Source organism: Aotus nancymaae, unplaced genomic scaffold, assembly GCF_030222135.1.
Source record: "Aotus nancymaae isolate 86718 unplaced genomic scaffold, 86718_ANA_hifiasm-v0.15.2.pri h1tg000064l_1, whole genome shotgun sequence".
NCBI classification, from domain to species: domain Eukaryota; kingdom Metazoa; phylum Chordata; class Mammalia; order Primates; family Aotidae; genus Aotus; species Aotus nancymaae.
Genome location: NW_026988479.1, coordinates 24,010,678 through 24,022,927, shown reverse-complemented (window position 1 = coordinate 24,022,927; position 12,250 = coordinate 24,010,678). Strand labels below are relative to the sequence as shown.

General features: G+C 41.1%; 1 protein-coding gene across 1 annotated transcript in view; it reads left to right on the top strand.

Annotated features, from left to right (window-relative positions):
* SH3TC2 (SH3 domain and tetratricopeptide repeats 2) overlaps window positions 1-12,250 on the top strand; it is a 68,634-nt gene that overhangs the window by 20,576 nt on the left and 35,808 nt on the right. The window contains exons 4-8 of the mRNA XM_021664913.2: window positions 3,382-3,487; window positions 5,198-5,341; window positions 6,408-6,609; window positions 7,343-7,416; window positions 9,816-10,011. Coding sequence (XP_021520588.2) covers window positions 3,382-3,487; window positions 5,198-5,341; window positions 6,408-6,609; window positions 7,343-7,416; window positions 9,816-10,011 — 722 coding nt within the window. The remainder of the gene's footprint in view (window positions 1-3,381; window positions 3,488-5,197; window positions 5,342-6,407; window positions 6,610-7,342; window positions 7,417-9,815; window positions 10,012-12,250) is intronic.

The window sequence follows — 12,250 nt, the reverse complement described above, 5'->3', positions numbered from 1 at the left end:
ACCAAAAAAAGGCCAGGTCCAGATGAGTTCACAGCTGAATCTACCAGACATACAAAGAGGAGCTGGCACCACTCCTTCTGAAACTATTCCAAACAATCCAAAAAGAGGGAATCCTTCCCAAATCATTTTATGAGACCAACATCATCCTGATACCAAAACCCAGCAGAGACTCAACAAGAAAAGAAAACTTCAGGCCAATATCCATGATGAACATTGATGCAAAAATCTTCAATAAAATACTGGCAAACTGATTGCAACAGCACATCAAAAAGCTTATCCATCACGATCAAGTAGGCTTCATCTCAGGGATGCAAGGCTGGTTCAACATAAGCAAGTCTATACACATAATTCACCACATAAAGAGAACCAAAGACAAAAACCACGTGATTATCTCAATAGATGCAGAGAAGGCCTTCGACAAAATTCAACAGCCCTTTATGATAAAAGCTCTCAATAAACTACGTATTGACATATCTCAAAATAATAAAAGCTATTTACAACAAACCAACAGCCAATATCATACAGAATGGGCAAAAACTGGAAGCATTCCCTTTGAAATCTGACACTAGACAAGGATGCCCTCTCTCACTACTCCTGTTCAATATAGTAGTGGAAGTTCTAGCCAGAGCAATCAGGCAAGAAAAAGAAATAAAGGGTATTCAATTAGGAAAGGAGGAAGTCAAATGGTCTCTATTTGCAGACAACATGATTGTATATTTAGAAGACCCCATCGTCTCAGCCCAAAATCTCCTGAAACTGAGAAGCAACTTCAGCAAAGTCTCAGGATACAAAATCAATGTGCAAAAATCACAAGCATTCCTATACACCAATAACAGACTCAAAGAGAGACAAATTAAAAATGAACTGCCATTCACAATTGCTACAAAGAGAATAAAATACCTAGGAATACAACTAACAAATGATGCAAAGACCTCTTCAAGGAGAACTACAAACCACTGCTCAAGGAAATAAGAGAGGACACAAACAGATGGAAAAACATTCCAATCAATCATATTGATTCAGGAAGAATCAATATTGTGAAAATGGCCATACTGCCCAAAGTAATTTATAGATTAAATGCTATCCTCATCAAGGTACATATGACCCTCTTCACAGAACTGGAAAAAATCACCTTAAACTTCATATGGAACCAAAAGAGAGCCTGCATAGCCAAGTCAATTCTATGCAAAAAGAACAAAGCGGGAGGCATCACACTACCTGACTTCAAACTATACTGCAAGGCTACAGTAATCAAAACAGCATGGTTATGCTACCAAAACAGAGATATAGACCAATGGAACAGAGCAGAGGCCTTGGAGGCAATACCACATATCTACAACCATTCGATCTTTGACAAACGTGACAAAAACAAGCAATGGGGAAAGGATTCCCTGTTTAATAAATGGTATTGGGAAAACTGGCTTGCCATGTGCAGAAAGCAGAAACTGGACCCCTTCCTGATACTTTACACTAAAATTAACTCCAGATGAATTAAAGACTTAAACTAAGACCTGACACCATAAAAACCCTAAAAGAGAACCTAGGCAAAACCATTCAGGACATAGACATAGGCAAGGACTTCTTGACTGAAACGCCAAGAGCATTGGCATCAAAAGCCAAAATAAACAAATGAGATCTAATTAAACTCCAGAGCTTCTGCACAGCAAGAGAAACAATCATTAGAGTGAACTGGCAACCAATAGAATGGGAAAAAATTTTGCAATCTACCCATCCGACAAAGGGCTAATATCCAGAATCTACAAAGAACTAAAACAGATTTACTAGAAAAAAACAAAAAAGCCATTCAAAAGTGGGTGAAGGATATGAACAGATACTTTTCAAAAGAAGACGTATATGAGGCCAACAAACATATGAAAAAATGCTCATCATCACTGGTCATTAGAGAAATGAAAATCAAAACCACATTGAGATACCATCTCATGCCAGTTAGAATGGTGGTCATTAAAAAATCAGGAGACAACAGATGCTGGAGAGGATGTGGAGAAACAGGAACACTTTTACACTGTTGGTGGGAGTATAAATTAGTTCAACCATTGTGAAAGACAGTGTGATGATTCCTCAAGGACCTAGAAATAGAAATTCCATTTGACCCAGCAATCCCATTACTGGGTATATATCCAAAGGATTATAAGACATTCTATTATAAAGACACATGCACATGTATGTTCATTGCAGCACTGTTTACGATAGCAAAGACCTGGAACCAACCCAAATGCCCATCGATGATAGACTGGACAAGGAAAATGTGGTGCATATACACCATGAATCTGGAAACCATCATTCTCAGCAAACTGACCCAAGAACAGAAAATCAAACACTGCATGTTCTCACTCATAGGTGGATGTTGAACGATGGGAACACATAGACACAGGGAGGGGAGCATCACACACTGGGGTCTGTTGGTGGGGACTAGGGAGTTGGGGAGGGATAACATGGGGAGAAATGCCAGATACAGGTGACAGGGATGGAGGCATCAAACCACATTGCCATGTATGTACCTATTCAACAATCCTGCATGTTCTTCACATGTACCCCAGAACCTAAAGTGCAACTACATATATATATATATATATATATATATATATATATAATGTAAAACAGTCCAAACATGAAACCATAGAGAAATCATTCATTATGTTAATGCAACAATGCTATATGTAACCATTAAGAATGGTATAAACTACATGATGATATGAAAGATGCTCTGTGAAATATTGCTTGCAACAAAAGAAGATTGTAAAAAGAATTTATGGAATGTGATTCTATGTATGTGACATAGTTATAAGAAAACTGGTGTAGGAAAAATGATTCAACGTTATTACATGAAGGTGTTAACACTGATGATCTTTAGGAGTAGGGACTAGGGATGAATTTTATTTTTGCACATTTTGGTTTTTTGTTTTTCAGTTTTATATTAATAAAAATAATCATTAGACATAGATTCACAATCGGATTTGCTTTTAAGATGCCTTCTATGAATCATCATCCTCTAACCTCCCACATACACTTTTTTTGTTTTTAACACAAAAAGTAGCATTCTCTGCACATAGTTCTATTCCCAGGCTTCTTTTTGCTGCTGCTGCTTTATAGCAGTGTTATATCTGGAGCCTGTATCAGTACACAATGAGCTTCTTTCTTTTCTGTGACTGCATAATACAATATTTCAGTTTGTGGATAAATTGTACGCCATTTTAACCAATCTCTTTTTAATAAATATTTAAGTTGTTTCTATTTTTTTTTTGGTGATGCAAAAATCAATGCCATAATCAAGAAGTTTATACAGAACATTTGCTCTATGTATGAGCTTGCTAATTGGACACTTCTGTCATTCCAGGCTGACTCATTGTTTTCTTTACGTAGGACCTCTCAGCAAGGTTGGTCAGCATCCAGTCTCAGAGGGCCCAGTTTCTCATCACCTTCAAGACCGTGGAGGAAATCTGGAAGTTCTCCACCTACCTTAATTTAGGTACGATACAAAGCAAGGGGGTGGAGGATGACCTCCTCCACAGTTCAGCCAATTTGCAGGGCTTGACATTGAGGAATTGGGCTGGCTTTGGTAATTAAGAAAAATAGAGCCTTAAAAGGGATGGTTAACTTTTGAAATATCACAGACTGCCTCAAACTAAATCTAAAGCAAATATTAAGTAGTATTCTAAAATGCCATATAAAGAAGTGTGCTGCTTTGTATCCAGGGAGATCCTTTTTTTTATTAGATAACCAATCAATTAGAAAACAGTACTGGTCATCTACTAAGTTCAAAGTAACTGAAATAGATGTGAAGCTGGGGCTAGTATGTGTGTGTTTAAAACTATAGGGAACTAATCTTGAGTAAGATCAAAGTAGCTGCTCAACATAGTAAATAGTAAAGTTCCAGATTTTTTATTGTATGTATTAGAAAAGAGTTAAAGAAAGAAACAGGAATTATCTGCTTATAGCAGCCTCCAGCTGCAGGGTTTTCTAGAATATAAACAAGGATATTGGGATGCAGCATCAGTTCCATTGTGGTGGTAAATTCTTCATCTGCATTCTCCAGGGAGAATAACTTATAATGGGGAAGTTATGGTTGCAAAATGAAGCCAAACAAAGCAAGAGGCCACCTAATTTGATGTATGTTTTATATCTCCCAGAAAATGCTGGGCTCCACGCCAACATACACAGGGACAGATGTTGTGTAGGAGTGGAGGGTCAACATGACTCAAGACTGGAAGGTGTAACTTCTCCTCTTATGGTCTGGAGATCTGCTCTCCACACTACACATTTCCTTCTGGACCATCAGGCATCATCACTATTCAAACTGTGCTTCATGGACCAGAAGCAGTGGCAGCACATAGGACCTGTTAAAAAAAGGAGAAGCTCAACACTATCTCAGACCTTCACTAGGCGTCTGTAGTTTAATAAAATCCCCAAGTGATTTGTGTGCACATTTAAGTTCAAAATCTGCACACAGAAAAAGGATGGGATGTAATTATAGACGATACATAAGGCCTAGATCAACACAATGGACAGTCAGGGTGGAAACAGGCAGGCTTTTGCATCTTAGAAAAAAGAAGAAGCCTCAAGAGAATCAATAGGAGTAATTCATATTTATGGCCATGTTTAAAATACTATGTATAATTATTAGAGTTTTACAATTTACATAGTTTTTAGTCTGCTTTGACCAGAGAGATCTTCTGGGCATTGGAGGTGGAGCAGGGTCAGAGCTTGTGGGTGGAAGCAAATCCTGACTCCTAAAATTCACTGAGGGGGAACCATGTAGAAACTCCATAGCCACTGCATCATCCAGGCGCAGTAATTTGAACTTCAGATCAGGAGAACTTTAAGGAGGCACTAGGAACCCCTGAAGCCAACACTGTAAACTTGGAGACCTCCAGGGATGTATAAGAAAAAGGCAGTTGGTTTTGGTCATCTCATTATGCATTTATGGAAACCCACAATATGTTGAAATAATAAGTAACATTTAGAAATGACTTGTATTTCCCAACAGATGTTGAGAAGACTCAATTAATTCTAGAAAATGTCTAGCTTTTTCTCTTATGCTGTTTTAATTCCAGTTAAATGACAGGTTGGGGCTCGTGGTCTGAGAATCAAGCTCAGGAGGGAACTTTCTCACTCTCTTCTGTGCTCAGCTATGTCAGAAATCATTTTGTTCAGGAATCTTGTTGGCTTGACTTCTTAGGCTATGTATCCATGTGTCTGGAACATCTCCTCTTTGACCACAAGTACTGGCTCAACTGCATATTGGTGGAGGATACAGAGATCCAAGTGTCTGTAGATGATAAACACCTGGAAACAATATACCTGGGACTCCTCATACAGGAAGGTGAGTGTGGCATAGGGGTAGGGATGGGATCTTATTCAGATATTTGCTATCAGAGGCCCTGAAATAAGCAGGATACTAAGGGAGGGAAAAATCATTCAAACGTGGCATATTCACAAATGAAAGCACCTGTTATCATAGTACTTCGAACATTCCTCTCAGTTCAACACCGACATCACATGAACAGCTCTGGTGGTCAGTCTCACTGACTGATATTAGAATTGCTTGGAGAGTTTTCCTAAGATAACTCATGCCAGGGCTCCACTTAGGCCCATGAAATCTCCGAAGATGAAGACCCAGATATTGGCATATTTTGGAAAGTTTTCCACATAATTGTAATGTCTACCCAAAATTGAGAAACGTTTTTCCAAACATGTGATATAATTTGATTGTAAAATAAAGCTGCAAATGTTGCAAAACCTGAAGTTTTTCATGAAATTGAGGAAAGTGATATTGAGGAACCCTTTGGAGCACCTCCTGATCTGTTTACAGGTGAGCGTCCAATCAAGTCCACCAATTAACAACTAATGAGGTGGATATGCCTGATGACATCACAGGCACATGAAAAGAGCCAGATTTGCATATGACTTTTTTGCAAAAAGGATTCTTCTTATGATTGCATTGCATGAAGGAAAGAATTTCATATCATGCTATTATAAAACTTATTGGAGTAATTATATTCACTCAAACGAATTAATTCTTTTTTGGTTCTAATTTGAATCATGATGTTTCAATGATAAATGAAATTCTATTAAATATTAATATATTTTTACAAGTTTTCATCTCTTCTTCAAGATAAAGTCCCAATTAAGTCTTTTTCTCATAGATAATTAGAAATGTTGGTGTCTAATAATCTAAAATATTGGTGTTCCCTCTCAATGGCTTTTTTCTTCTTGGTGCCAGTTTTCCTGGGATCACAGGCCTGTTTTAATGTCTCCTTGTGAAATGTCTACTTTACATTAAGGAAGAAAAGTACTCCAGCTCTGGTTAGAAATATTACTTTATGTGATAATCCCTTTTCACTTCCTGCTACTCCTTGGAAAGCCATTGCTTTTCTCATTATCCACAGGCCACTTCTTCTGTAGAGCCCTGCACTCTGTGACTCCATCAGCCGAGAAGGAAGGGGAGTGGTTGACACTTTGCAAGAATGAGTTAATCTCAGTGAAGATGGCAGAAGCAGGGTCCGAGTGGGAAGGCGTGTCCTTGGTGACAGGTCAGCGGGGCCTGGTACTGGTGTCAGCCTTGGAGCCTCTGCCTCTCCCTTTCCACCAGTGAGTAGCCATCTGCCTCCTGGGAGAGAGTCCCAGAGCAGATTGAAGTCTGCACAGAACAGAGTAGGCATGCTTTCAGATGTGGGCATCCACAGTGTGGAGGAGAAAACAGATTCTTGGTGGCTCTTTATCTTTCTGTCTTTTTCTTTTCTTTTTTAACAATCAAGGTTTGTACAATTTAATGGCATTGGAGACAACTCTGAATTTTAGATGGGCATTGTATCTAGGAGCAAATATACCACATGGCCACCAATGTAGGTTTCTCCATGTATGGACTGGGAACCATTTGTCTGGGTCTCCTCAGGCTCTCTTGGGGTTGATTCTAGGAATCTGCATTTTAAATAAACTTCCCAGAAGATGTTTTTCACACTAAAGTTTAAGAATTCCTGCTGGAAGATATGATAAACTTAAAATTACAGATTGACGGTAAACATTAACCCAGGCCATGGACCTGTGTGTAGCTTTGGCAGAGATCTGACAAAATGTAAAGGGATTGTTTGTTAGTTAGTTAACTGACAACTACTTTCAAAGCCACAAAATATCCCAGGTCTGTTACCACCTCACCTCTTCACAGGTCCTGGTAGAAAGTAAGTTCTCAATAAATCTTTGCCATCATTTAAATAAGAGAAAAAACAATACTTACCATTTATCATCATTGTTCTGATAGAGTGTTCTGTTCATTGTTGCAAGTTTTTGAAATCCATGTTTGCAAACCCCATGTTTTCATTGGCAGATGGTTCCTAAAGAATTATCCAGGAAGCTGCAGCCTTTCCAGGAACAGGGGTTGGACAGGCTCCTATCAGATTGGTATGGCTGAGTCAAAAACATAGTATTGTTGGGGAGATAATGTTGTCCTGCCTCTCAATTTTATCTGCAGATTTGGAGTCAGTTGATGTGAATTTCTGTCTCATCTCTGCTAGGGACTGGATTTAGGGAAGTCAGTTTCTTTCTGTGCACGTGGTTTTCCCTGCCTGTGAAACGATAGGTCTCAATCCAGGGGGCAGCTACACATGCCTGCAGGTGTGGGCAGGACACACAGATGCTAGAGGGCCTGGATGGAAGGTGTTAGGGAATGGCAGGAACAATTAGGGATTTTAAGATACATGGGTGAAAAAAGAGCCTGGTGTGGGCCAAATTAAATGTTTTGTGAGCCAAATGTGGCCTGTGGGCTGCCTGTTACAATCGCTGGTCAAAACATTTTCTAATTTCCCTTAGACTTTTATAAAATTAACTTTGAATTTAGGAAAAGTAGAAATCCTGGCATATAAGGGTACTCAGTAAAAATTTGTTGAATAAATGAATTACAAACACACACACAATTTAAGTAATCTCTATATGTGTGTATACACACACATATCTGTAAGTAATGTATATACATATCTACTGGATAATTAAGTCTGACACTTTTTAGACATCTAGAATATATCTTCTATTTATCGTCATTCTTAGAACTCCCCTTTACCCTCCTGCCACACACTCCTACCACAAAGCACAATTTTACAAGTGCTAAGCCCAAATAACACACACACAAAAGAAACAGAAGGATTATGGAACTCAGACATCAGATCTAATCAATTACCGATGACAAGATTTTTAGCTTCCTAAAACAGTATAGCCTTGTAGTTAGAATGCAAGGCTTTGAAGTCTGTTCTGGGTTCAAATTCTGGTTCCCCAGCAGTGTGGTCTTGGCCAATCCACCTGTCCTATGTTGCAACTTCCTCATTAGTAAAATGATACAATAAAACCAACTTTAATGTCTTTATGAGAACCAAACAAAATGACATCCATAAATCACTTCATTCAGTTTCTGGTACAACGTAGATACTCAACACATGGTAGATCCCATCAACCCACAAAACAAAGAGAATTTCTGATCTTGAAGACACAATCTAGAAAATTGACTACAAATGTCAGAAAAAAATGGCAGTAGCTTTAGCAGAGAAGCTAAAGCAAATATGGAAACTGAGGCACATAAAACTCATTATCTCTACCAGGCAGGATTAATAGAGAGGCTAACCAGCAGTTGGAAGTCTTAAGCTCTAGACCCAGTGTTGCCACACATAAGATCCTTAGACAAATCATGTACCCTCTCTCTCCCTCTGTAATCTGGGAAAAGGTGATTCTGATAGTTTCCCTGCCCTTGGAGGCTCTTGGGAAGACCTGAGAAAGTGAATGCAAATTGTACTTTGTAAACTGGACAGCAAAACATTCATCAAAAGGTCATTGCTAGATCCTAGTCAGGCAATTTATCAGACTGAGTAATTACCATATTCAGAAAGTGAGTCCTTTCGATTTTTTTTTTTTTTTTTGAGGCTGGAGTGCAGTGGCGCAATCTCATCTCACTGCAACCTCCTCCTCCCTGGTTCCAGTGATTCTCTTGCCTCAGCCTCCCACTGGGTTATGCCCAGCTAATTTTTTTGTATTTTTGGTAGAGATGGAGTTTCACCATGTTGGCCAGGATGGTTTCAATATCCTGACCCCATGATCCACCAGCCTCGGCCTCCCAAAGTGCTGGGATTGCAGGGGTGAGCCACTGCGCCCAGCCGGGAGTCTCGTAGATCCTTCTGAGTCATTAGAAGATTTCTATTCTGCCATTGGTAATGAGGCCAATGTTTACTGAGGGCTGACCAGGTACCAGGCATTGTGCACTGTATCTCTTTGATTCTTTTTAATATTTATAAGCAGTAGGGATTCTTATTATCCCCATATTACAGTTGGGGAGACTGAGGGTCATAGAGGCCAAAGGAGCTGGAAGGACATGGAGAGCTCCTCTGGTTTAATGGTTCTCACACACTGGTCTGTGGATTTGTGCCAACCATGACAAAGCATTTTTATGACGGTGGCAAAATTGGACAAAGCAGGACAATGCAGTTAGCCTTCCTTTTTCCCATAAGCTACACTTACTCATTTTTAAGGCATATCCAGTATCTGAGAATATCTTTTTTTTATGTCTGTTAAAACATAAAAAAACCACTTTTCTTTGGTGAAAGTGGATTATAGTTCTTTTAAAAATATGTTCTAGTTTGGCAAAATGAAAAGCCAACTGAGTCATTCCTGCCAATTTTTGGATGGGGAGGGTAGTGGAATGTTACTGGTCCTTGACATTCTAAAGTCTGGGAACCCCTCATTTTCTATTGCATTGGAAGGTGGTGGGAGGCTCAGCTGTTCACACCTTCTGTAGCTGATCTGTGTGCTATTTTCCACAGGCAGAGGACGCTGTAAGGCCTTGAAGGATTATGAGCCAGGAGAAAAGGATGAACTGAGTTTCTACCAGGGAGAAAGCATTGAGATCATTGGCTTTGTCATACCTGGGCTTCAGTGGTTCATTGGAAAGTCGACGAGTTCAGGGCAAGTGGGCTTTGTCCCCACCAGGAACATAGATCCTGATTCTTATTCCCCAATGTGAGTATGACAGTGAGCATGTCCTGGAGCTGGGCTGCCTTTCCCAGGGGTCCCTCCCCTCTTTGAGCAGATTTGCAGTTGAGCTTCAAGGGTGCCCTGGTAACATGGAGCCAGAAAAGCACGTTCTGACGCCAAGATTGATATAGAAAGGAGAGAATGCATCATCAGTTCAGTTTATTTTAACAGGTGGTCACTGAGGACTTCCTCTGTGCAAGGAAAGAAGCAAAACTCCAAGACAAAGGGCGTGCTGTTAGGCACTGGGGGTGCAGCTTTGGTACTTGGATCCTGCTACCCACCCTGTCTAACCACAGGGCCCCTTCAGAGGAAGGGCACACACAGGGAGTGATAGATTGGCAGCGTGCTGATCCCACGTAGGGCTAGGAGGTAGGTCCCATGTAGGTCTTCACTCATTCAGCTTTCAAGTCGAATGCCAATGTGTGACATCAGCATTGGCTAAGAAGGCGGAGTGCTTCTCTTACTCTTTTCTGCCTTGAATCCAGAAAGGCTGGTTCTGAGGGGCAGACTCATCTGCTTGGTCAATCAGGAGAAGGTGACCAGCCTGCTGCATCTACCCTGTCAAGGAAGGGCAGAGGTATGGGGTATTGGCCCCTCTTTTTGGAGTGGGCTTCCTGCATGGGGATAGGAAACAGCAGAAAGCCTGGGTGCAGGAAGTAGATGGGGAAAGGGAGAGTTGGCTCCTCACACTGAGACAGCATAGCTCCCTACACTGGGAAAATGTGGCCAAGAAATGTCTAAGGATCTGAACAGAGACTGAAATTCTTTCTCTTGTGGGAATTAGCCAATGAAGAGAGCAGACCAAGGAGCAGAAGCTCCCTGTAAGCCCTGTCCTTCATGGGGAGAGGAGACAGAAGACTATTTTCCCTATGTGGAAATGTGGGAGTCCAAGTAACTATAAACAAAGAAGATCACTCACTGAGCTCCTGGAGAGGTATGGAGAATGATGGGGATTTGTAAGGAAGAAAAGGATATCAAGGGAACTTCATGAAGAAGATGACATGTGAATTAAGCTTTGCACAATGTAAAATATTTCAACAGATATTGATGGGAAAAGAGGTCACAGGTAGCAGAGTGAGTCAATGCTTGAAGAATGACCCATGTAGTTGGGAGGGAAGTTGCCAGAAGGGCACTGGTGCAGCAAAGGTGGGTCCATGATATAGAAACCTGGGAATGCCTGTGTCAAGGCGCTGTCCCTTAACCTGGTAGAGAATGGGGAGCCACTGCATGTCTCTGAGCAAGTGTGACATATTATATGACTGGACCTTTTCTCTAAAAAGCGAAACCTGGCTTTGGGGAAGGTATGAGTCATCAGGGGGAATCTGAAGACAGGAGACCAGGGTGGCACTTAGAAAAGGGTGAAAATGGAGAGGAGAAGCCACTGCTGAGGACCAATGGACAGGAAATCAAAGATTCCAGGAGCTTTACAAATATGGATACCTCTGTTCTGCCTCCAGAGGCTCTCATGTAACTGGTCTGGGTTGGGACTAGGCAATGATATTGATAAAAGCTCCCCAGGTGTAGCTGCTGGTCAGTCAAGGTGAGAACATTGCTCTGAACCACCCCTCATGTTACCACAGGGGAAGTGAGGACCCCAGGGGTGAAGTGGCTAAACCCAGGGCCTTCCCTCTGGAACCTTAGAATCCTGACATCAAATCCAATGAGCTCTGGTTAACTGTCCTGGTGATTTTAAATCCTGACGTTAAATCCAATGCATTCTGGTGAGAAATTCCAGTGAAAGGGAGAAAGAATAAACAGAATGGAATACAGGGATGGGGGAAGAACCCTGGAGAATGCCTCCACTTACAGAGCAGCGTAAGTGAGAATGCAGAGAGGAGACAGAGGAGCCACAGAGAGGAAGAAACAACCTGTGGGAGAGGCGGGGCTGACACCTGTGCTGTCCTCAGAGACACACAGCAGGGCCAAGTGAGGAAAGGCCTTTGGGACCAGCCATTGGGAGGTCATCCAGAGACACAGTAGCTAAATGGCTTACAGAGTTCCAGAGTCAGGCTGTCCAAAAGGCATTCGTGACCACGTGAGTGCAGCTTGTGCCTCCATTGGCTTACCAGCTCTGCGACTTTGGACACGTTCATCTATTTCTCCATGCCTCAGTTTTCTCATCTGTACAATGTGTAGAATGTTAGCACTTGCCTAGGGTTGCCATGACTTTAAATGAGTTAATAATACACACAAAGCCTTTAAATGGTGCCTGACACTGTGTGTG